The sequence below is a fragment of the Scardinius erythrophthalmus genome, assembly GCF_964197995.2.
Source record: "Scardinius erythrophthalmus genome assembly, chromosome: 11".
Classification (NCBI taxonomy): Eukaryota; Metazoa; Chordata; class Actinopteri; order Cypriniformes; family Leuciscidae; genus Scardinius; species Scardinius erythrophthalmus.
This window is the reverse complement of record NC_138231.1, coordinates 32,524,065-32,551,124: the sequence shown is the minus strand read 5'-3', so window position 1 is coordinate 32,551,124 and position 27,060 is coordinate 32,524,065. Positions and strand designations below refer to the sequence as shown.

At 40.1% G+C, this 27,060-nt stretch overlaps 1 protein-coding gene across 1 annotated transcript; it reads right to left on the bottom strand.

The window, feature by feature from the left end:
• Positions 1-1,648: 1,648 nt before the first annotated feature.
• On the bottom strand, positions 1,649-25,872 carry kctd1 (potassium channel tetramerization domain containing 1). Its single transcript, XM_081378585.1, has 5 exons — positions 25,378-25,872; positions 9,466-9,656; positions 6,785-6,929; positions 6,201-6,506; positions 1,649-2,635 (listed from the first exon to the last, which is right to left on the bottom strand). The coding sequence occupies exons 1-5, from the start codon at positions 25,384-25,386 to the stop codon at positions 2,471-2,473; spliced, it is 816 nt and encodes a 271-aa protein (XP_081234711.1). The 5' UTR covers positions 25,387-25,872; the 3' UTR covers positions 1,649-2,470.
• Positions 25,873-27,060: the final 1,188 nt, after the last annotated feature.

The following is a 27,060-nucleotide window of genomic DNA, read 5'->3' as shown; positions in this document are numbered from 1 at the left end:
GTATAATGGGTGCAAACTGGGCGGAAATTAACTAAAACTTTTTCTTTTGTGGTGGGTTGTACCCAAAATTACCTAAAACTTAATCGCAATCTATTATTTATTCGGCAAATAACGTTTCCATCAGCGTTTATCGCATAAACCGTATATCGATCAAGATAAAATCCGATCAGACCGACCGTATTTCATTTTAGTCGATATTCAAGAAATTCAATCGAATTTTACTGTTTCCATAAGGCATTATTACGGTGGCCCAGTAGTGCACAACACAACGACATTTAAAAAGCAAACATAAGTTCACAACACAACGAAATAAAGCCACAACACAACGGAAATAAGCCACAACACAACGGAAATAAGCCACAACACAACGGAAAATCTACAACACAACGAAATAAAGCCACAACACAACGGAAATAAGCCACAAAACAACGGAAAATCTACAACACAACGAAATAAAGCCACAACAAAACGGAAATGCTCCCGACCACTAGACGGCTCTCGGAGCGCGATAAAGTTAGTTTGACGCGCTACCACAGCGCTTGATCCCAGAGGAAACGTCTGCCAATTCCTCCAAGTTGTTAAAACGTATAATTTGTATTAATTAAAATTACTTTTAACATTCAAAAACAGACATGTTCAAAATCCAAAGCTTGATTGTATTTGATAGTAGACTGACTTAATACAGGTGACTTTTTTCCAATACCCTTCATGTATTTACAGTAAACATTTTTTTTAGGAAATTTCTGTAAAAGTTTTTTTTTTCTTTTATCATGTCACAAAGCTTGTGGTTCTAGTGACCAGACTGACTTATTATAGGTGGAATTGTGCCAATACCTTCCTATTTCAACAAATGTTTTTTATTTTTATTTATCAAATTATATTATAATAAATTATACGTTTTAACCACTTGATGGAATTGCCAGACGTTCCCTTATGGATCATGCGCTGTGGTAGCGCGTCCAAGCGTTCTCGAGTATAAATCAAATACGCAGCTATAATTCATGTAGGTTATTTTGAAGTAATATTTTATGTCTTTATACACTGTTAAAACTAATCGTGGTATTGATATATTAAGACTGCTGACTCTATAGAACAATGGCTAGGAAAACTAACTTTACCGGGCTCCGAGAGCCCTCTAGTGGTCGGGAGCATTTCCGTTGTGTTGTGGCTTTATTTCGTTGTGTTGTAGATTTTCCGTTGTGTTGTGGCTTTATTTCGTTGTGTTGTGGCTTATTTCCGTTGTGTTGTGGCTTTATTTCGTTGTGTTGTGGCTTGTTTCCGTTGTGTTGTGAACTTATGTTTGCTTTTTACATTTCGATGTGTTGTGCACTACTGGGCCACCGTACATTTTTCATTCGATATCACATAATTCGGATAAAAACGTGGTGATGGAAACATGGCTACTCATTCCGTAGGCTATTCGTTAAGATCTATCATCTAACCAATGAAACGCTGACTCGAACGCCATTGGAATGATTCACGAACGAACCATCAATCAAGACGAAATCATGCCAGTAGCCTACTAGGCTAATTATACCTGTGCATTTACCTCTGCATTTACATGTAACTGAAAAGACATACCTTTGAATCTTGTAGGCCTACTTTATGTTTTAGACATATTTTCCAGATGTTAATAAACAAGTCTTGGTGATTTTTAAAAACTTTTATTAACAATATCACATTACATTCTTCTCAAACTTTAATCTCATGGATTATCAACCAGTTTTAAGTGTAGCCAGACACTGTAAATTTATGGACAAACTAAAAAAGAAAATCTTTGTGTGTGTGTGTGTGTGTGTGTGTGTGTGTGTGTGTAAGATTAAAAGATAAATTCTTCTGACTGGCTTACAGTTTTTCTATTTTAACCTGTCTGCTAAAATGTTAAGAATGAAGAACAGTGGTGGAAAGAAATATACTTTTTAATGAAATCTTTCAGATCATTCAGTTTCATTACTGTTTTTGACAAAATGAGAATTTGTCTAGTCATTTGATCCTCCAGAAATCCACAGCTGTGTTAACCTTTATGTGTGCTCTGGTGTGATATGCTATTTATGAGAGAAACACTTGAAGATCAGCAACATAAACCATTGATAATAAAAAAAACGTATTACATAAGTATGGCAGATGAAAATTCTTTACAAGATGTCGTATATAGAGTCTAACATTAGTTAAGCCTCTTCCACTCATCTGTCATGGTGAAGACAAATCCAGCAAAAGTGCAATCTGGCAGTCTTGAAGTTTTAAAACAAACCCTCATAAAGAGAATCAAATATATCACTCAGTATGGCCAGAGAAGTTCAGAAACCATTCTTATGTGATTTTTAAGCAATATTTTTTCCTTATTTGAAAGTGTTTATTTAGGGATAGTACCAATGAAAAAATGTCTCTTAGGATTACAACATAAATCAAAACATCCCTTATATTCAGTTAAAAATACCATATCCAGTTTATTGTTTGTCAGAGCGGGCAGCTAATCCAGCGGTTCCTGTTTGATTCGAATGACGGAGGTCGTGACCCCACGGTGACTTCGTTTGAGCTCTCTCCTCAGAACGTACTCACTGAACTGGGTTGAGTCCACACCACCTCCACAAGAAGCAACAATCTCAAAGCCTCGTTGCTGCAGTCGCTCCAGAACCTGATGAGCACAAAAATGACCAAACACACACCAAATTGTTATCTTTTCATAGTCAATATATCATATACCAATCATATATCAACAGTCCAAAGAATTAATATACACTACCGTTCAAAAGTTTGGGGCGGTACAATTTATAATGGTTTTGAAAGTCTCTTAAACTCACTAAGGCTGCATTTATTTGATCAAAATGAACCAGTTTTTACTGTAGTTATGTAGTTCAAAACTGAATTTTCAGCTGCATTACTCACATGATCTTCCAGAAATCATTCCAATATGCTGATGTGCTGCTCAAAATTATTATCAGTGTTGAAGACAGTCGGTTGTGCTAATATGTTTGTAAAAAATGTTATTCATGATTAATTTACGAATATAAAATTCAAAAGAACAGCATTTATTTGATATAGAAATATTTTGTACCATTATAATTGTCTTTACTATCACTTCACACGATCAATTTAATGTGCCCTAAAACTGGATGAGATTAAGCCTTGTTTTCAGAGAATATCTTGAATTAATCTCTAAATAATATTCAAATAAATGAACCCCTGTATGAGCTACTTAGATGTTTTTAATCCTTTTGAAGCTTTAAAATGATCATTGTATGAAAAAAAAAAAAAAAAAAAAATAAATAAAACTGTGAAGATTCTGCTTTTGTGTTCCACAGAGAGAAAAACAACAGCATAGAGGTTTGGAACGACATGAGTAAATAGTGACAGCGTTTTCATGTTTGTGTGAACTATCCCTTTAATTGAACACCCCTGGCACAGAATCACTGCCGTCTTCAGTTAGAAACACAACACAGCAAAAGTGTTATAAACCATCTGTCCAGCAGCTCTCTCAACTGAATCAAATGAGATACTTAAACCACTTTCTTATTCCGTCTTTCTTTCTGTCTGTCTGTTTCTCCCTCTCGCGCCGTTTCTTCCAGTCCTGCAGATCTTCGCTCCACAGAACTGTGAGATCACATTCCATTAGTGTGCCCTCAGGATGTGCCTTCCTCTTTTGCTCTCCAGCACTGCGTCACTAAATTTTCCTTCACTCTCTCCCTCCATCTACAGTTTTCCACCATCCTTCTCTTTCTTGGTCTCTCCCCCCCCACAACCTCTCATTTACAGGTCAAAGTTACTGTCTGTCTGTTCTCAGTGACTTTCCATCATGCTTTTGTCCTTCAACTCTCTTTTTCTCTCATTTTTCTTTCCTGTCTTCAGCCTCTGCTTTTCTCAATCTCCTGCTTCCATTAGTGTGACGGCAAGTGCCAGGGGCCAAAAGATTTAATAAGCAAACAGGATTAGACAGCCTCTAGACACACACACACACACACACACACACACACACACACACACACACACACACACACACACACACACACACACACACACACACACACACACACACACACACACACACACACACACACACAGTATGAAATGGTTACAGAGAACAGTATAGGAAAAATTTAGTTCATATTATACATTCATACCTGACATGAATTACTGGCCAGTGTTTGTAGTTTCTAATGCTATCAGCTAAAGCTCCTGGATGGAGCCGTTTGCAGATTGCAGATTTAATTTAAAAGTGGTTACATGTGGTGTAAACAAGTAAAAAATAAAATTTTCTGTACTGTAGATAAATGTGAGTATACACATCTTAATCATTATATAAAAGAAAAAAGTATACTGAAAGTATGAATGTATGTGTATATGTGGCATTCATGATATATATATATATATATAAATTACATACACATACATATATATATATATATATAAATAAACAAATAAAATAAATATATATATATATATTTTTTTTTTATAAATAATTATTATTAAATATCAATTACATATCAAATTAATATAATTATTTTTAAAATATTTTGGGCAGTCATACCACATGACAACCTGAACTAACTTTGCCTAGCCATAAAAAGTGTAAATGATCAGATATTTTAAGAGACTTATTTGCAGTCTTATAAGGGTCCTCCCTTGATATGTAATTTGTATATTATGTATATATAATAGTTTTATATTTTTTTTCCTGCATGTTAGTTGCACTACACAGGGGCGCAGATAGAATTTTTTAACTGGGGGGGACCAAGCTGTCAGCAAATGATTTAAACTCAATTCGTTATTTTCGTAATTTGGGCTTTAACTAGTGCTCAAGTAGTAACTTTGCATAATTTGGGCTAATGATTTGCATTAAAAAGCCATTGGGGGATTGTTATTTGAAATCATGGATAAACAACAATGACCAAAGGTAAACAAAAGCCTACCTGATCACCACTAGCAATGCATGATCAGACTGTTATTTGACTAGTATGCCAATCACCCACCAAAACTTCATGTTTTTAGCAAAGTATGTTTTTTTTTAACATTTGCTTATCTCAGCATACAAAGTCTATCATTATGAACAAAAAAGAAAAGAACCTATGTGCAAATAATAATAATACTAATTGTTTGGTTTTTGAAAAAACGAGGTGATTGTTTTTTGTCACTTCATCGCCTTTATATGACATTTATACAGTCAATTTTTTTCAGTTCAGAAAATCACCGGTTCAGATCAGAAATAGGGGCTGTTTACACCTGGCCAGTGGCCACTTCATGCGTTTTCTGTGATGGGATAGCTATCCGATCGTGAAAAGACCAGGTGTAAATGCCCTCCGAAACGCATTCGAGACAGATTTGAATCCGATCGCTCAAACCACTTCAGGAGGAGGTCTGGTCCGCATCCCAGACGAAACTGAACAAGTGTAAATGCATCTGGTTGTTGAAACCATATATGTAAATTTTACTCCTCCCAAAAATGCTAAAAAATAAACGTGTGAGAGCGTGTTATAGGCTATATGTAATGTTATAGCCAGATATGGCGACGCTACTGGAACAGCATCGCCGCAGACGAGAAGCTGAACATATTCATTAAGCAAACTATCGCAAATCAAAGTGAAAGTAAGTCACAGACGCGGGACCAAGCGCGGGAATTGAAGATCGGATTTAAATCCGTTTTGCAAAAACACGTTTATGTAGGCTATAGTGTATACACATAATGTATAGCGAAAACAGTGATTAATCCCCTGTTTTACCGATTTTTGTCGCGTTTCGTAGGGATAGTGAGGGCGGGGGACGGATCGGGTCACTATGAATCTGGGGGGGTCATGTCCCCCCCCGTCCCCAGTGCAATCTGCGCGCCTGCCACTACATGACTTTGATTGGCGGACAAAAGTTTAACATTTATTATTAAGCAGTGAAGCATGTTAGTTCTTTTTTAAAGAAATAATAAAAGATTATGCCAAACAACTTAAAGTTTATAAAGGGTTAATTCACCCCAAAATTAAAATTGATAGGGCAGAAAGCTCTCAGATTTCAACAAAAATATCTTCATTTGTGTTCCGAAAATGAACGAAAGTCTTACGGGTTTGGAACGACATGAGGGTGAGTAATTAATGACAGAATTTTCATTTTTGAGTGAACTATCTCCTAAAAGTAAAAAAAAAACAATAAATAAATAAATGTACGAACAAACAAATAAATAAATGCTGTTGCCAGGCGTGTATAAGGTTGTTCCGCACCTGTACGGAGTTGAGGTGGCAGTATCCGTTTAGAGGGAAGCGTATGACGTGATTGGAATCGTGGTTCCAGCCTGCGTTGACAGAGTTGCACATGACGTCTCCTATCTCTGGGAAGATGTCCTCGATGAGGGCTTTATCGCCGCTGAGCGTTATCCTCTCTCCCAGCTCGGGGGCCACACGCACTACCACACACTCACACATGCGTGATGTGTACCTAGAGTCCTTCTCAGAACGCCAGCGCTCCAGCTCGGCCTGCAGAGGCTGCAGCTGGAAGTATCGGGCCTCCTCGTACAGCAGAGAGTAGTCCTACACACACAGATGCACAGAGACACTGATATTTAAGGAACGGTTCACCTAAACATGAAAATTCAATCTGTATTTATGGCTGTTACGATACTTTTATTGTGTAGTGATTCTATTGTGTAGTGAAAAAGTCTATCTTTTTCCTACCGTTTCATGAGCAAAACAGCATATTGGTTCAGAACACGATGGTGATTATTAACTTTTGGATGAGCTATTCCTTTATTCTTTAAAAACCTCTATATAGCAATAATATTGATGCATCATCAGATTTAAAGTCCTACCTTAAATTCATCTGGGATGAGCAATTTTGAGGTCCTGAGGAAGTTTAATATGTAGCGGAACATGTGTCCATCCCGATCTATAAAATAATGCTGCTTCAGGCTGTCCAAAACGATCGGCTCTGTGCCATCAAACAAACGGCCAATCCTGAGAGAGGAACAGATATTGGAATATTTAGATGTAACCAAAACAACAACTTGCTTTCCTAGGTTTTTCTCTTGTGAAAACGCCCATAAACCACTACTTTTCAAAAGATTGGAAATCTCTTATACTCACCAAGGCTGCATTTATGTTATCAAAATATTGTAAAAACGGTTATAATGTGAAATATTATTACAATTTAAAATAAATGTGATGGCAAAGCTGAATTTTCAGCATCATTACTTCAGTCTTCAGAATCACATGATCCTTCAGAAATCATTGTAATATGCTGAATTGCTGCTCAAGAAACATTTCTTATTATAGTTGAAAACAGCTGCTAAATATTTTTGTGGAAAATGTGAATTCGAATTTTTCTTCAGGATTCTTTGATTAATAGAAGAATCAAAAGAACAGCATTTATTTTAAATCTAAATCTTTTATAACATTGTAAATGTATTTACGGTCACTTTTGATCAACTTAATGCATCTTTGCTGAATAAATGTACACTGTTAAAAAAGTTGCTTACTTACATTTTTAAGTGCAATCAACTTGGAGGTTTTAAGTCATTTCAACTTAAATTACCTTAAATTTAACTTCAAAAATGAGTTGAATCTTGTATAACTTTTAAAAGTTACATTTGTTTGAAATGCACTACAAATGTTGTCATGTGAAATTAATATATAATGTTTTTTATAAAGACCAGTCAATGGACTGATTTCTCATACCTACAGTAATATTGGAATCATTAATATAGTGCATTTTTCATGCATCTAAAGAGATGTCAACTTTGCAGAATACCTGACAGAAACAATCTGAGGGAACATTGTTGTGACTAGCTGGTACTTGGAAGATTGAGAAGTACTTTGCTAAAGTGTTCATTAAAAACCATCTAACATCATCCGCGTGTGCGCTCGTGTAAATACACGACAGTGGATTGACAGCTCTTTCGGTCAGCACAGTCTGGTTAAACCGTAGCCTGCATCAGCATCATGGAGGGGCATGGCTGGAGGCGGCGGCCATCATTGCTCCTGACGACGCAAATGTCATCATCCAGCGCCCTGTTCCTTTCTCTTTGATGAGTGCGTTGTCATATTGATGTTGCTTGTGATGAAGTAGCCAAGGGGCGAATGGATCTGTCACTTATGCCAATGCCTTTCTCTGAAACATCTATATGACAATTACAAAGGCTTTTCAAAGCCTATAGATTATACCAGACTGTGTGGACCCTATATGAGACAATGTGTGTGAGACATATTTCTGTGCCACTGTAAAGGACAGTGGGAGGCGGAAACCGTGTGAGACATGTGAGCAGTTATGAGATTGGATGCTAGTCTGGCTCAAAGCGCTTCAGGCTCCTTTTGGCCTGTGCTCTGATGTTTGACTCAGTCAGCAGCTACAAGACAATAATGCTCTTTGGCATTGCAGAAATATACCGATCAGTGAGCTAATGAGCACAGACAAGACACATACACACAAAACACGCATATGGAGCAAACACACATCATGAAGGACTTGTGTGTGAACAGACGTGTTCAGAGGATGATGTGATTTTAGAAATTTTAGGCTGACTGCCATTAGATGACAGTGGAATACATGTTATTCAAATGGGTAAAAAAATAAATAAATAAATAAAAATCACACCTTTTAATTTGACCACCTCCCTGCATCTATTACACTGTCCATCTCTCTTTGTTTGTCGGATTTTTTAACTACTTTAAAATGGATTTTTTTGGTCACTTATAAACCTGAATATTTATAGAAAATGACAGACATCAAGACAATATAAATATAAGTTCACTCACCTAGCCCTAGCCTATCACTTGAAGCAAAAAATCCATCCTTCTGTCCTTTTAAATGTCCGCGTTAAAAGAGCATGTACGTTCATTTAGTGAAGCTGATTGCTGTAGCCTATATCTAAATAGGCATGGGGTCTTCCTTCAATTTTAATTTGTAGCAGTTGTTTAAATGGTAGTTTAGTAAATTTGTTTGCGATCAAATATTCAATATCTCTACTCTCCATCAGCTGTAGCAGTTCAAACTAATATCAAGTAATTTACGCTCGATGGTGTTTTTAGCCCCCAATGGCTTCTTCCAGGCAGCTAATCCTAACCTCAACCTTAAACCTACCCATCCCCTTGCAGCCTGAAAGGTGCCGTTGGGGGATAAAAACACCAAACACCGTAATTTACGTCTTATCGGTGATTGGTTGATATACCAAGCGAAGCTAGCCTCTTCTGCCATGTTACTTTTCTCAATACTCCTAATCGCTGAAAGTGAAATACACAATGGTGATTGGCAAATTTTTTTTACCAACGGAGGCACAAGTCTCTGGCTATGGATTTGCCTCCCCCTCCCTTTCTCCATCCCCTCAGACTCGCGTTTCGCAGATTCGGCACATTCGGGGAAGACGCGCGCGCAGTGGTTTCACTTACAGTTGTGAAATTACAAACAAGAAATACACATTCTGAGGCATACAATTTTGGGTAGGCTGTGCCTCCCTTGCCTCCCCTGACAAGCTGCCACTGTGTGTGTGTAATTTACCTGGACTCTGGGTATTTGGTTAATGTGGCCAGGCTGCTGGTATACATGTGACCCCCCACGTCAATGTGCACCGGCGCGTTGGCCTTTGTGAGCTGTGCAGGTGTGGGGATGCCAGCTGTGCCCAGCGGGGAGACCGGCGAATGTGCCAAGATAGGCCGGGTCGACATGCCCACACTGTTGCTGCGATTTTCCTGAGAATAAAAAAAAAGATAGGTAAGATTGCAGCAATTTCACGATTAATATACATAGAGTAGCAGAAGGTTACTTCTTTTCTTTAAAAAAAGAAAACAAAAAGGATTTATGCATTCGGGATCATGAAAAGTGGACATTAACATACCAGAAGTAGGAGAGTATAACTATGGAGCTATATTTTCTTAGGAAATTGTATGAACTTTCTATGATACTTTCATAGAGACTGAATTTATCCATCAAGATTTGATTGGATCATGAAAAGTGCCCGTTGAATGGACCAAGATGGAGGTGGTTGAAAGGGAGGGGTTGCAAAAGTAACAGGGATTGTAACGTCAATTGAAAAGGAAAGACATTTAAGAGGCAACACAAGTTGTTACTGCCTGTTTAAAGCAGATATGCCAAAATAAGGGCTCACGGGCCAAAGTTGGCTTGTGCAGATCTTTTATTTGGCCCGCTGTGTCATATCACAAGAGGGCAAAAAAAGGAAATTAAAACATCAAATAATGAAACATTAAATAATATTTTTGTTTGAAAGGGATCGTTCAGCTAAAAATGAAAATTCTGTCATTAATTGCTCACCCTCATGTCGCTCCACACCCAACATTCAGAACACAAATTAATACCGTTTTAATGAAATCTGACAACTTTCTGACCCTCCATTGACAGCTACGCAACTACCATTTCCAAGGCCCAAAAACCAGGTTGTTGCTGGAAGAAGTGTTAGTGAGGCCAGTAGGGGGCGCTCACCCTGTGGTCTGTGTGGGTCTTAACGCCCCAGTATAGTGATGGGGACACTATACTGTAACAAGCGCCATCCTTCGGATGAGACATTAAACCGAGGTCCTGACTATCTGTGGCTATTACAAATCCCAAATTTGCCCATTGGCCACCTAATCATCCCCATATATACTGATAGGCTTCATCACTCTGTCTCCTCTCCACCAATAAGCTGGTGTGTGGTGGATGTTCTGGCGTAATATGGCTGCCGTCGCATCATCCAGGTGGATGCTGCACATTGGTGGTGGTTGAGGAGATTCCCCCCCTACCATATGTAAAGTGCTTTGAGTACCCATAAAAGCACTATATAAATGTAATGAATTTTACAAAGGTAGTAAAGACATCAGTAAAGTAATCCATGTCACTCACTCAATTTTATAAAGCGACGTGAGTGATTTACAAATTTACCATGCTTTTTTTGTTTTGTTTTGCACAAACAGAGCACTCGCATCACTTCATAAAATTGAACGAGTCACATGGATTACTTTAATGATGTCTTTACTACCTTTTTGGGCCTTGAAAGTGGTAGTTGCGGAGGCTGTCAATGGAGGGACAGAAAGCTCTCAGATTTCATTAAAAAGATCTTCATTTGTGTTCCCAAGATGAACGGGTTTGGAACGACATGAGTGTGAGTAATAATTGACAGTTTTCATTTTTGCGTTTGTATTCTTGCATTGAAATGTAGAGAAAAAATACATTAATATAACAATGCATTTTCACATTTTTCAGTCCATGACCCTTAATCAAGTTTGATTTTTGGCTCTTTGAAGTAAAAGGATTGTGGACCACTGTTTTTTTGTAAATATATTTTTTGGAATACAATGCGTAATGTACACAAAAGGAGTCTGAGTAAGTAAACAGGTGTCAATTTTGCATTTCAGTGTCACTAGCAGAAACCAAAGAGAACCAACACCTACAGCCTCTTGCCTCAAACTCCCGTTGTCTATTGTCAGAAAACAGGCAGCCTAGTTTGGACACTCAGAGTCACATTTTAAAAATAGTTTTTACACACTTTTGGGAATCAACCTTTCAATGGCTTGCTTATAGCAGTCTCTGCACACTAAACTGGAATAACAGAAACAATTTCAAACAGCCTCTTCATTTTGGTTAATGTGTGTGTCATGAGCGTGGAATGGGAGCGCAGTGCTAAATGGTTCACAACATAAACACAGATAATCACTTCTACCTTGACAACTGTTACAACAAATTAAATTGACCCATTATGACATTAATGAAGATTTCGCTGTCAGCACTAAACATCATTACAGTAGCCACAATCCAATTAGCCTCAGTAGGGCCTCGTTTCATGGGCTTCGTCTGACATAATATCTGCTTGCGCTTGGAAATAAGTGTTTGCTAAATCTCAATGGTCACTCTCTACCGAGGCACAATGAAACAGCCATGGGCAGAATTTCCTTTAAAGATGAAAAACAGAAAAAAAGTAAACGGTAACATAAGTATACTTGTGTACTTAGTGCAATATCAATGCATTTTTCGCCCAGAGTGGAGTAATGCTATCCGAGTCGACTGTCTTACGGAATGAAACATGCGGAGAGAGTGAGTTCAACAGACTGGCTTTATACAGCGACCTGAAAAACAAGCATTAACCCTTGGTAATACACAGAACGTGCAAGTAAACATGTATCCAGGCCAGCACGTTAAAGCACTAATGATAAACATCTCTGGCACAACTGGGCGTTTTAGCTGGTGCAGTTTTCTGATGGTGGCTGAATGGAGTGTTATGCCTACGGGGAGAATAAGTTGGGTCAAAGAGGCATTTTCTCATGCAACATTTTTTTTAAGCCTTTTTATTTTCTGGGTAATTTTATATACACAGTGTAAACAATGAGGAAATGAGAGGATGGGTTGGAAAATGTTTGCCTTTATTTATTTGGCAGAGACTTTTGACAAAAATAAAGTCAACTTATACACACACACACATTACAAAAGTAATATGTGCCTTAAAGAACAAAGCTAGTCTGGTGAACTGTGCAGTAAATAAATGCAACCCATTAATTAAAAATAAGTATTACATGAATAAAAACAACTTATTCCACAGTCATGGATGGTGCTGGAAGCCTGAGAAGTTTGAGCTATTGGCTCTCCCATTAGCTAACTGGAAAGACATTGACACCAACTTAAGAAAAATCTACTCTGGAATTTTGGTTGCTCCAAATAAACAAGCAGGGAAGATGAATTATTAGTACTGATGTGAGTTTAAACAGAGCTGAGCTCTCTATAGTGTTTACGGTGACCAGTAAATGCCCATTTTGGAATATTTCTGTAGATTAATTGTAATTTGAGAGTGTGAGGCAGAAAGAGGGTTGTTAATATATATAGAGGTCTAGAAAACAGAAACAGTCAGTGTTATAATGCAGTACCATGTGTCAGGATCTACCATTATAATATTGGTTTAATTAGTCTACATACAAGCTTTCTAAATTTCTCATGACAGTTGAAACAAAGACAAAGACAGCTGAGACAGTCTCATGACAAAAAATAGGCACAACCATTCAAAAGTTCGGGGTCTTTTTTAAAGAAATTAATACTTTTATTCAGCAAGGGTGCATTAAATTGAACAAAAGTGACAAAGACATTTATAATGTTAAATTTTATTTAAATAATCCTATAATAAAATATATTGTATCAGAGTTTCCATAAAAAATATTAAGCTGCACAATGATAAGAGATGTGTCTTTAGCATCAAATCAGCATATTTGACTGATTTCTGAAGGATCATGTAACACTGAAGACTGGAGTAGTGATGCTGAAAATTCAGCTTTGCAATCACATCATATAAAATATATTCAAATAGACAAGTTATTTTAAATTATAACATTACAGTATTTTTGATCAAATAAATGCAGCTTTGTTGATAAGGGAAGTGTACGTAAATGTAATGGTGGAGCTAAATAATGCATATGACTCAATGGATGCATGAGGTAAAAAGTCTCCCAAAGTTTCTGACCCAAACGCTTTACTGTTAACTCATCTCACCCACATCTCAGCACGTACAGCAAGTGTTAAGAAAGATAAAGAAAACAGCAAAGACTCACTTTACATCAGTTAATTAGCAAGGAGGGAACAGTATATAATTGGATGTGAATGTGAAATTACAAAGTGTCATAATTGAAAAGGCTTTTTTTTTTTCCAGGATGCTTTTTTCCAGCAATCTCTTCCCCCTCTAGGGGTCGCTAATAAATATTTACCCCAACCTATTTTTAAAGACAAATAGGCTACATGCTGTGATTTTAGTGCATGGCAACTTCAAACAGAAAAGAACAGCAGCAAATACTTGAACATTCATAATGACAATGTAGCTGAGGTTGTACTAAAAAAAAAGCACAGGTATAAACTCCTGATGATGAATATTTTAGTGCCGTACAGGTAGTGTGGCTGTTTAATTCTGATCATTAATATATGTAATGCAGCTGAAGAACACACTACAAACAACTCATCACAGGTATTATATTTAGGAGTCATTGTTTTTTGCTGGAGCCCTGCACAGATGCGTTATTAGCACATTCCTCTGCAGGCAACAAATGCTTTTATTTTTCACACTCACTTTCATGCTGAAGGCTGAAGAAAGCATGTGCCTGTTTTAGTGCAGCCTACTTACAAAGCATAATAATAAATATTCACCAACATATAACGAAATCAATCTTAATCACATTCCCAAATGGACCGCCACTGGCAGATGTGCTGCTGCCCCCCCCCCCCAGCAAAAATGGAGATGGACTGGTTTATAAAGACAGGGAGTTACAAAAAAAGAACAAATGCATATCTAATAACTAACTTAAAGGTGTATTTAGGCTATCTTAGTCTAGAAACACTAGACCTCAAAAGAGTTTTTTTTTTTTTTTAAATGCATATACTTAGTGTATTATTGGGGAGCAGTGGCAAAATTCAAAGTAAAGGGATCTAGTTCACCCAAAAATTTAAATTCTGTCATCATTTACTCACCCTCAAGCTGTCCCAAACCTGTATATTTGTTCTGCTGAACAATATATTGTTATTGTTTTCTCTCCATACTATGGAAGTCAATGGTGCCCCACAACTACAAACATTCTTCAAAACATCTGCTTTTGTGTTCAGCAGAACAAAGAAACTCATACAGGTTTGGGACAACTTGAGGGTGAGTAAAAGTTTCTGACTTGTATAGCACTCTTTCACAAGATAGCCCTGGTTATACAGTACAACATCATACGAAAACTGACATTATAATGAAGAAGTAAATCTGGGATTTGCAGACAAATGTTCCATGCAAAATGACACACACAGATGAGTCAAATTGAACATCCCACGGTTGTTGCTTTAATGCGTTCATTTGCATAAATACACTTGGTGTGAAAAAAACAATTGTCCTCTGACTGATGTGATTGACAGACAGCAGGGCCGCTAGTAAAACTGGTCCTAAATTGTTAAGCGCTATTCTAAGGCCGTGTCACGCGGCAAAAGCGTTTTGTCTTTATGTTATACCGACGTGCTAAAGACATGAAATCGCTGTTACCTGTGAGGGGAGCATATGAGGGCTCTCTCCGTTGAGTTCGCAATGAGAGGAGACTAGCGCGGTGACCGTTGGAGTGTCCGCGCGCTCCACGGCGGCGCGCGCGCAGAGTCTTTTCGGCGATGCCCCCGGTCCCGGAACGCTAACCGGATAGACGAGCGTCCGCGGGCGTTTGATCACCTTCTGCGGTTTGAGCTCGGCCTCGTCCTCGCAGTGCAGCGCGTGCTGCAGGTGCGCTCCGTTGTTGACCGTTTCCGGGGACACGTGGAGAGGCGCTAACTTTGACCCGATGCCCGCAATGCCGTTAAGCGTTGCTATGGAGACGGCGCCGATGCAGTGGTTGGTGTAGGTCTTTGACAGTTTGGCGGCCCGCGACAGCATCTGCATTCTCGTGCCCAGCAGGTTCTTGCCGATAGCTTTATTCTCGTACCAGGTCGTGTCGGTCTCGCTGCAGTGATCCCGTGGGCGCTGGAAAAAAGCCTTGCAGAGAGGATTGCGCTTCGTGAGGTACTTTACGAAGCTCGCGTAGGGACAAAACTCCGTGGCGGTCTCGTACATGCGGGGAAGATTGTCATCGTCCGTGTCGGATCTTTTTTTCGTCCAGGAGGCGGAACGAGACTTGTGGTACGGCCCGAGCGCTTTGAAGTACACAAACTTCCGTCCGTCCTCGTCCACTGCCAGCCCGAAAGAGTCCTCTTCGAGCTCGCGCTGGTTCTCCCGCCCCCTCGTGCAGAAGTACATGCAAGTCTCGAACCACACTTTGTTGAGCAGCCCGAACGGCGAGCTGGCGCTGAACACGGCCGACGTGTAGAGTTTCCTCAGGTCGGAGCGCGTGATGGCTTGCTTCTGCACCACGGGACCGGCGCCCTGCTCTTCCAGCTTGCGTATGACCGCAGCGAGCGCGAGGTTGGCGCTGCGCAGCTCGGGGTCCTTGGTGAGGTCCAGCGTGCGGCAAAAGGGGGGCTCGTTCAGGTACCGGTTGAGGGAGCTCCGGATGCTGATGAGGGAAGACTTGCTGTACAGCTGTCCGCTTTTGGAGCGCGCCTCCGCGTAGAACGAGCGCAGCACTTTGCATAGCGCGTGTTTGTCCATGCTCTCAAAGTCCGTACTTTGCGCCTTCTCCGTCAGGTATTCCCGGAAGATTCGCACCGCGTACCGGGTGGCCAGGCGCGTGTTCTCGCTGAGCCTGGAGCGGTGCATGTCTCCCTCGGGTCCCGAGTCCAAAGCGGCGAAAAGCGGGTCCCCAGCCCCCGACTCGAGCTGGTCCGTATTCCGCATAAGGACCGCTTCCCCCGTTTCCACGGCAGCAGCGCAGCTGTCAGGCTCCCCGCACTCCTCCCACTCTAACTCGGCTTCTTCTTCTGACACTTCTCCCTCTTCCCCTGTGATCTGGATCTCCTGAATCTCTTCCTCTTCTTCCTCGCCCGAGCCTCCGTCTCTCTCCCGATCCCCCGACATCGGGTCCGGTTCATCATCTCTACAGCACTGGTCCCCGCTGCCAGGCATTCTCGCCATATTGCAGTCTGACAGTGTATGAGTCCCGAGGCACTGCGCATGCGCTATATTGGACCGCAGAGCTGAGAGCTTTTTGTGCGTTTTAGTGACCTTCAGCTACCAGAACAGGCACGCGCTCTTAAAGGTGCAGGGAAAGGGAGCTATAGATTGCCTAATAATTAAAACACACTCTCTCATTCACACACTTTCAAACTTGGATGGAGAGATAAAGCGAGAGAAAGAAGCAAACGGTCAGCTATACTCCGTATTGGACTGCAGCTGAATTAAGCAGTAAATTATGTCTTTAATACACCCACACAGACACACACCTGCTAATTATTAAAGGGCTATGTAGCTCAGGCAGGCTGACTTGATTTGGGAGTTTCCAGAAGCAGCTGTGATCATGTCTAACCCTGAGGCCATCCATATACTTTCGAGTGTGTGTGTATACAGCCTTTTGTGTATGTGTGAGAGGAAGAGAGAATGTGACAGATGGGAGGGAGAGAGAGAGATGAAGGTGTGGTGAGCTAATTGATATTTCTGTGTATGGTAAGAATAATTTCGACACAACATAAAGCAAGCCACTGGTCTGTGTATGCAATGATAGCCAGTAGGCAGAAAACCCTACTCTAAACAGGTGAAACTGCATGTAAAAGGAACAGTTCACCTAAAAATGAATATTGTGTCATAACGTATTTCTCACTCCAACCCAATATTATCTCAAATAATATCCTCCTGCACACTTTTTGCAATATAATGAAAGTGAACGAGGACTGAGACTGTCAAGCTACACATAATTTAGCACCATAAATGTATCAAAAGTGGTCATAAAACAGACGTAGAGCTGTGCATGTAAACCTCACTCTCCTGGCCTCAACAGGCGCGCTACAGGCTACAGTCTTGTTGACATTCCCAGCTCCCACGCCGGACACCCCGGTTCAAATCCCGCTCCGAGCATGTCGAGTAGGGCCGGTTACACATAGACATCTTTAAAGTCTTTAGAAGTAATAAAATACCAAAAAAAACAATCTAAGTTTACTGAAAATCTTGAGATCCATTTTGAGAGAATGAATAATGTCTGGTTTGTGAACGAATCATTCGTTTAAGGCGACATTTCAGTGAACCAGTCGATGCCGTTTACAAAACAGAGTCAATTCTGATTTTGATCAACTCGCCGAATCAATGATCCAGTCAACGTGCATGCTACCAGCTGAGCTCATCTTGCAATATAGCACTTATATCATTAAATGGTCCATTTGACGCTTATGATTTTTTTGCATCCTTTTTGAAGCTTCAAATTTACAGTCCCCATTCATTGTCACTGCATGGAAAAGAGTGAATATTATTCGAAATGTTGCCTTTTGTGTTCCACAGAATCAAGAAACGGATTAGGGCGAATGAATGATGACAATTTTCAATTTTTGCTGAACTCGCCTTCAGTTTTTCATATGATTTGCTACTGATGTGACTGTCTGAGTGGACGGTATTGAACTTATGCTGTTCTGATATACATGAATGTGTGATTTGCAAATAGAGCTCAGCTGGAACTCACTGCAGACTTTCTCAGGTTGGAGCAGATTTTCATTTTCCTCTTATAGTCTGTATAGCAATAGAGGCAATTGTAAACAGAGCCCCTCTGAAATGCATCATAGCTTATATCAGGGCTCACTCGATTATACATTGATATTTTTATGTATGAATGATTCTAGAGTACTCCGGATGAAATTGCTTTTGGCCCTGTTAATCTCTAAATACAATTTATATGGCAAAATATGCCAGTTTTCATTTGAGTCATTAGACTAATACAAGATCATCCAATATGAGTGACCTTGATCAAGAACACATTTCTAAGTGCTTCTACATTCACGCCTCTCTCCTCTCCCCTGTGTTAGTGTGTGTGTCGTGAGAACCCCGAGGCAACCGCTGTCTGAGTATGAACAGCACAGAGCTGAGGTTTGGCTCTGGAGAATAAGGCAGATGTTTGTCTCCGGCGCTGTGCCTCCGAGAGAGGCAACGCATGAGGAAGCGGATTTTAGAGCTCAGTAGGGCTCAAAGCTAGAGGAGGGATGAAAAAAAAGCTCTATTCATCCATCAGCAAATCAACAGCGATCATCTGACTCATTAACTTTATACGGTCAGAGTCTTTCCATAGTCTTGTGAACATTTCTTTAAGGAAAAGATATGGGTCCGTAGCAAATAAGATGGTGATGGTTTTGAAAAGGTTCATGCTATTTTAAAAGAAAGTTTAAATAATGACTCTATAACGTGTCATGTGGCGTAACAAAGTAAAACAATAAAAGTAAAACTAATTCAATTTTCCTTAGACCTTGAATACAATATATTTATATAATAAAATATAATATATAAATATGTAAAACTACTTTTTAAATATTTTATGAAGTAAAAAGTATATATATATATATATATAATTTTTTTATTATTATTTTGATTTTATTTTTTACAAATATCATGAATTAATTCATAAATATATAGTTTGGAGAAGTCACACGACTCACACCACATGACATTTACGACTTGACCTTGCCTTGTCATAAAAAGAGATGATATGATATAATTTCCTGTTTTATTTTTCTCTGCTAGTTTGCACCATGTGATTATACTCAAAAATGAGCCTTATGAGGCGTTTCCTTTTCTTTTTTGACTTTATGCCTTATATTTTAATACAGTAGTCTACATACTCAAGTCATGATTTTAAGTCTGAATTACATTTTCTTCTTTTTAAAATAAATAAAATTAATTAATAGATTTCAGAGGGGGGGGGGGGGGGGAGGAAAAAAAATCAGTCTTGCAAAATCAGAATTCAGTTTTGTAGTTAGTTTTAATCACTTGCTATAAGCAGCACAGATTTTTGGGCTTTTCGCACTTTTAGCAGTGTTCTGCTCCTGGAACCCTCCAGCATGAAAAATGTAGACGTCTACCTCATCTAACACACCAGATTCAAATCTCTGCTCATTATTAGAGAGCTCCATGACCTGAAAGAGGTGTGTCGAATGAGAAAGACCTCAAATATGCAGCGCCGAGGTTCCCAGTTCCTTGGGAGAAACCCGGCATAAAGTCTCTCGCCCGAGGCCATAATGCCAATATAACAGGACGGTGATCTCTGTAACTCGAGTCCTCGGGTTTATCCTCCGCTAGAACTCAACCAACAGCCTTTGTTAGAAGCCCGAATCCTTAATCATTAAACTACCGGCCTTCTTTTCGCACGGCCGAGGTAACGTTGGACCCGTATCTCATTTCTCTCTTCCACACAGCACACATATATCCCTATGTGAGGATGAGCCTCCATTTTGAAATGAGAGACCTCTCTTCTTTTGTCTCATTCTGTCATTCCTGCCCACAGGCATGTCACCAGAAACAGCTCTGACATCTCTCAAAGGAAAGAGAAGGAGAGAGAGAAAGACAGAGCGAGAGAGAGAGTGAGAGCAGAACAGGAAAAAAAGAGAGAAAACCTCCTTTCCACATTTTAAATTCTCGTTAGCAGAGCCCATTTCACACCTAGATACCCAATTAGCAATTAGCAAAGCTTTAAAGTGCAGTCCTGAGCCGGGGCCCTGATCCCGGCCTGATTTGTATGCGCTTTGTGCAGATAGCGATAAGAGAGAGGCTGAATACATGTATAGTTTTAAATTTAATTTCATAATCATTTGCATGGCAGGGTAGCCTGCAGGCGAGAGGGAAAATAACATGCCCACTCTTCAAAAGGGAGATCAGGCTCGTTACATGGCTGTGCGGAGGATTGGAGAGGGGCTTTTTATGTGCAGGCAGGTAATTTGTTCCCTGACTAATCTGAAGAGATAGAGAAGTTCACAGGAAGCACTTTTTAAAAAACAGTGTGAGCGCAGCATCACAAATCGCCTCTACCTCCGAGGCTTGGGAGAGAATGAAAGCGAGCGAGAGAGAGGAACACCAAGGTGCGATATAGCTGAACTTACTGCCAGAGCCCGAGGCTGACAAAAAAAAGAGTAACTACTGAATGTGCGAGTGTGTCTCTGGGTATGTACGGCTCGGAGAGAGAGAGAGAGACCATCTTTGAGCACACCAATGTGGCGAGCCATCCGGTGTGGGAGAGATGGAAATCAAATCGAGCACCTGTAGTACATGACGGTCCTCTCTGACCACTGCTTCAATATTGCACTGATATATATGTATATATATATAGGTTTATGTTTTGCATGATTAAAGCAGTGATAGGCTACTCTGGCCCTCAGCGTCCACTCCACTGTCCTGCAGATTTAGCTCCGACCTCAAACCCACCTGCCTATTGTCTATAAGTAAACCTGAAGACTTTGGTTAAAATTTTCAGGTGTGCTCAATTAGGGTTGGAGATAAACTCTCCACCTCAAAAAAGGAGAACGCAAAAGAGCCGGAGTTGCCTGTTCCTGATTTAAATTTACAAAGCAGCAGTCAATACATTATATAATATACACATTGCAGTATTATATATACACTCACCTAAAGGATTATTAGGAACACCTGTTCAATTTCTCATTAATGCAATTATCTAATCAACCAATCACATGGCAGTTGCTTCAATGCATTTAGGGGTGTGGTCCTGGTCAAGACAATCTCCTGAACTCCAAACTGAATGTCAGAATGGGAAAGAAAGGTGATTTAAGCAATTTTGAGCGTGGCATGGTTGTTGGTGCCAGACGGGCCGGTCTGAGTATTTCACAATCTGCTCAGTTACTGGGATTTTCACGCACAACCATTTCTAGGGTTTACAAAGAATGGTGTGAAAAGGGTAAAACATCCAGTATGCGGCAGTCCTGTGGGCGAAAATGCCTTGTTGATGCTAGAGGTCAGAGGAGAATGGGCCGACTGATTCAAGCTGATAAAAGAGCAACTTTGACTGAAATAACCACTCGTTACAACCGAGGTATGCAGCAAAGCATTTGTGAAGCCACAACACGCACAAACCTTGAGGCGGATGGGCTACAACAGCAGGAGACCCCACCGGGTACCACTCATCTCCACTACAAATAGGAAAAAGAGGCTACAATTTGCACAAGCTCACCAAAATTGGACAGTTGAAGACTGGAAAAATGTTGCCTGGTCTGATGAGTCTCGATTTCTGTTGAGACATTCAGATGGTAGAGTCAGAATTTGGCGTAAACAGAATGAGAACATGGATCCATCATGCCTTGTTACCACTGTGCAGGGTGGTGGTGGTGGTGTAATGGTGTGGGGGATGTTTTCTTGGCACACTTTAGGCCCCTTAGTGCCAATTGGGCATTGTTTAAATGCCACGGCCTACCTAAGCATTGTTTCTGACCATGTCCATCCCTTTATGACCACCATGTACCCATCCTCTGATGGCTACTTCCAGCAGGATAATGCACCATGTCACAAAGCTAGAATCATTTCAAATTGGTTTCTTGAACATGACAATGAGTTCACTGTACTAAAATGGCCCCCACAGTAACCAGATCTCAACCCAATAGAGCATCTTTGGGATGTGGTGGAACGGGAGCTTCGTGCCCTGGATGTGCATCCCACAAATCTCCATCAACTGCAAGATGCTATCCTATCAATATGGGCCAACATTTCTAAAGAATGCTTTCAGCACCTTGTTGAATCAATGCCACGTAGAATTAAGGCAGTTCTGAAGGCGAAAGGGGGTCAAACAGTATTAGTATGGTGTTCCTAATAATCCTTTAGGTGAGTGTATATATATATATATATATATATATTCAACAGTCTGTGTGCTAGACAATGTTATTATCATTTATATACTATTATAGTTTTTTAATGGTTTGAATTTATTTTATATATTTCCTTTTTCATTTTGAGTAATTTTGTTGTTTGTTTTTGTCCTCTTAAATATGTCTATATAGTTTTTTTATTCATTTTATTTCAGTTTTAGTCATTTTACTTCAAGTTAAAAGTATATGAGAAATGTTGCTTTGGCAACTAGCTGAACTAAAATAAGTTTAAATGTTTTTTTATATATACTATAGATTTATTTTTCAGTTGACGTTTATTTCAAATAAAAAATTGTTTGTTATGGTTATAGTTAATGATAACCCTGGTGCTGTCTGGTTCCCGTTCAAGTCTGACCATTAGGCTACAGTTGATTTCACATGTTTGTGGCGCAGGGGACTCAGAGAGAGACGGAAAGATGGAAAGACTTGCATGACATCCTACTCTTAATCTTATCCATATTCATGGGTGCATATGCAAAGTATGGATGTGTCGGAAAAGCGTTGAAGACAGACTGAGGATTAGTAACCTGTGTTTGAGGTGATTCCAAGATCACATTAACATGTTGAATATTCTATACAAGAATGAGTCAGAAAACTCAGCAACTCTGCCCTGTCCGTGGGCAGCAATTCAGCTCGCTGCGTGCGATCTATTGTGTGCGTTTTTAGTGGGTGATGGTGTTCTGTACAGGAATGCTTGTGTTCTCTATGAGACCAATTACATTTGTACTTTTATGATCCCCTACAGTTATACAAGATTCCTATACCAGATTTAACAGATGAGGCTGTGTCGTCCACATGCCGATTCTGTTTGTGCAAAGCTTTCTCAGGAAACCTTAATTTCTACAGGTCAAATCTGGCTATATGCGCAATTTCACCAGACAAGGGCCTGGTTTCACAAACTGGGCTTAGATTAAGCCAGGATTAGGCCTTAGTTTACTTAGGACAAGTAGCTTTTATAAACTTGCCTTTGGGAAAAAAATATTACTGGTGGGCATCGAGAAAAAAACAATGGCACTGACAAATTTAAAGATATGTCAGTGCAAGTTACTTTCAATTAAAACAGCTCAAAGATGCGTTTTAGTCTGAGACTAGGATAAGCCTTGTCTGTGAAACCAGCGGAAAGTTCCAAAAGGCATGTTTTGCAGTGATACCACATAACAGTTCTTAAAATAACTGCTTTTTTTTCTCTACTGTGAAAAACATTTTTAATAATCTAAGGGTGTGTTCACACTTGGCATGTTTGGTTCGATTAAGACCAACCCTGGTGCAAGTACTCTGTTAGTGCGATTCATTTGAATAAGTGTGAACGCTGCCATCTATGTCCTGGTAGACATCAAACAAGCGGATCAAGACGCTGAAAAGATGGATCTTGGTTCACTTCCAAACAAACTCTGGTGCGGTTCGAATGAAATATGAACGCAAAACACACCAAAGATATGTAAACGAACCAAAAACGGGACAAGATGTCACAAGATGCGACCCTAAAAAGGACAGAATGCTCAAGCATACTTGTTTTTTACTGTCATAGTCACAATGTTGCTCATCACAGCTCAGTACAGGCATCAGATGCGTGTCTCCTCGCAGCAGATCTTCGTTTGTGTGCGTGTTTTGACTCCTTTACACATTTAATAAGCTCTTCACAGGTTTTCAGCTGGTCAAAATACCATCATATGTAGGAAGTTCAGAGAGAAAGTGCATTTAGCCCAGCACACATTGTTTTGCATGTTCGATAAATTAAATATACATAATAAAAGCAAACCAATCTGGTTGTGAATATATCCCTATATGCCCTTAGGTTTGGTATCTTTAGGTTTGGCGTTAAAATGCCTAATGTGAAATTGTAAACGCTAAGCGAACCATGACTATTTTTTTTTTTTTTTTGTCCGGACCAAACAAACCAAGCGAACCGAACTACAAGTGTGAACACACCCTAAACTAAACTACAGTTTTTCCATTATAAAGAACCTTTTGCGCAATGGAATGGAATTCTTTTTAAGAGCATGACCAGTATTCACTAGCATGATAATTTCTGAAAATAATGTTGAATTCTGTTTTGTTAATCACGTTTCATGACACAGTATAGGTGAACAATCCCAGGATGATGTACCAATGGACACTTTGCTATCCCACAAGGCAACATGAGCTGAAGAGCCCTGAGATAAAAAAATAAATTAAAAAAAAGTTGAAAAAATAAATTCAATCTCAGGGTTATTTTGTCTTCATCGGCATGTATATTGTTGCACTGACAGACAGTTAGACAGAAGGATAGATAGATGGATGGATGGGTAGATGAATAGATAGATACCCCCTCTAGTGAACACTATGCCCGTTTTGATGACAACCCTTGGCCAGGTAACCTAATTAGACCGTCTATCTAGACTGAAATGTCAGGTGACAGTACCACACACATCCACTTGGACAACAATGCCAATTCCACGAGCTGGTAGCATGTGGCATCACAGCTGTAAGCCAACAGAACATAACTTACAAGATACGATACACCGGTCAGAGAATACATTTAAAGTGAATCATGCGTCAATCAATGCACTTAAAAGGCGATTCCATTGTAACATGCGCACGTGCGTCTTGTTCCTCTCGCTCGCGCTGTGAGCGTGCAGCAGCTGCATGGTATTCGGCTACAAGATGAGAATGAAGGAATGCTCGACTTTAAACATCGCGGTTAAAAATAGCAATCGCCGCTAAACACACACAAAAAAACAAACAAAAACAAACAAACAAGAAAACATCCTCAGCCACATTCAAAAGTGTAGCAAATGCGTGAAAACGCACTGTAGTTGCGATCAAGCCAGCCGTTTGACAACCACAAACCCTTATAAGTGGGAAGATCAAAGCAGCCGCTGTGTTACAGAAAGACTTTCAAAATCGCTTTCCACAATCGCCTCTCATTTGGAGCTTGCGACTTCACATCGTATCACATCGCGAAACCTAATCGAGGACGCCATTACAATATCAGTCAATTATTCGAGGCTACGCTACAGAACAGTTTTACATGTGCCAACGTAAACTGCTTCAGGTGTCTTTTTGCGCTGCCATTACACATATCGGGAAGCGACAGGATGTAAACTGGGAGAAGATAAATATTTGTTTTGTCCCAAACGCGCTCATCCTCTGGCACATGCGTACATGCAGCTGCGCTCTGAAGACCCACTGCCTCTCTCTGTAGAAAAAACCCACAAAGCCCAATCTGGCGCTACTCACCTGGAACATGGGACATCCAGCGACGTGTCACCTCTCCGTGTTTGGGCTCCTGTCCGCGCCCCTTGCTCAAGCGCTGAGGAATGGAGCCCAGCTGAAGCTGAAATCACAGAGAGTCGCTCCAGGGGTTTCACAACCCCTCTGGGCCAGACCCGGATAGAGAAAAAGAGAGAGAGCGCCGCGCTCTCAAACAAACGCCCCTGCAGATCTCTGCTCACTTCAGAACAACTAGTGAAATAACCGATCACAAGAAGCTAGTTGTAATACACATAAATGTGCAGTTTCTCTTATTCTATGATGTAAAAGGGGGGTCTGGTGATTTTTCTGCGTAAAACAGTCGTCCTCCTTCCTACATCTTGCAGCGGGGAGGCAGATTTGAATGGTTATGATTAGTTTTGATGGAACGCTGCCGCAGGCGCTTCCTGCAAATGGATGGTGAGTGCGCGCACGGGCGCGCTCACAGAGGGGGAGAGGGCCATTACACAGATTGAAACCTATATCACGACTATGCAAGACCTGTTAAAATTGTGATATTGAAACGTAGTGGAAATTAGCCAAATCTTTAAAAAAATATTTTTTTAAACGTATTATAGTATTTTTTTATTTTTATTTATTTTCACCTCATTTTGCTTAGCTCTATTTGAGGGCCATTTTGAGTGCAGTTTCTATCAAATTATTTCTAAAAATCCTTATCCGTTTAATGTTACTGGAAAGGTAATGGAGATTTTGTTTAAAATATGTGGGAACTCTGCATGTCATTTTTGTGCAAAATATAACTGTGAACCAAAGTGTTTTGGTGTGACTCGCTAAATATATTTATTGCATTGGAAACATCACTCTAAATAAAATGGCGTATGAATTCAATATAGGCCTATTCACTCACACACTGAATAGGCTGTGCCATTCAAAACATTTATAAAATCCACAACTGATGTTGAGATTCTAGGCTATTACGCATGCTACTAAGAAAAAAGGATAAGGGACTGGAAAAGATGGTAGGATAGTGAATGGCAACAGGACATTTCAAATCGTTGCACACACACACACACACACACACACACACACACACACACACACACACTCACACACACTCAGCCCTGAGGCAGGAGCATGCTGACTCCACTGTTCCAGTCTTTCTCTATGGAGACAGACTTTACCATCAGCATCATATCTTTTAGTTAAACAAATGCAGCCTTCTTTCTTTCTTTTTTTCTTTCTTTCTTTCTGACAGAAGAAGCTATGACAGAAGGTATTAATCTCAGTCCATTCTCATCTAAAGTGCTGCCACTCGCGCATCGCCTGTAATGAGACGCATCATTTATCTGCCTGTTCTCTGGGTGTTCTCTTCTTTGAGTGTTTGAGAGAGATTTTAGCACGTGTCAGTCAGGAACTCATGGCAAAGAGAGAGAAGGTATGAGGGAGTAGGTGTGCTGCCTGCGAACTGCGCGAAAAAGTGTGTTTGCATATGTTTATGTGCGTGTGGCACCTTCTCAGTTCACTCCAGGCACTGTGAGAATCAAACAATTTCATGCAGCGAGCAGAAGGGGAAATGAACTGAGCCGTGAGCCATAATAAAATTATCCAAATGTTATTATGGCGCCGGCTGCCTCTGTCCTACTTTAATACACATTTCAGATCCTCCGGGTCTCCTGCTGGCACTAGCCCTGCTGAATAAATCAACATTAG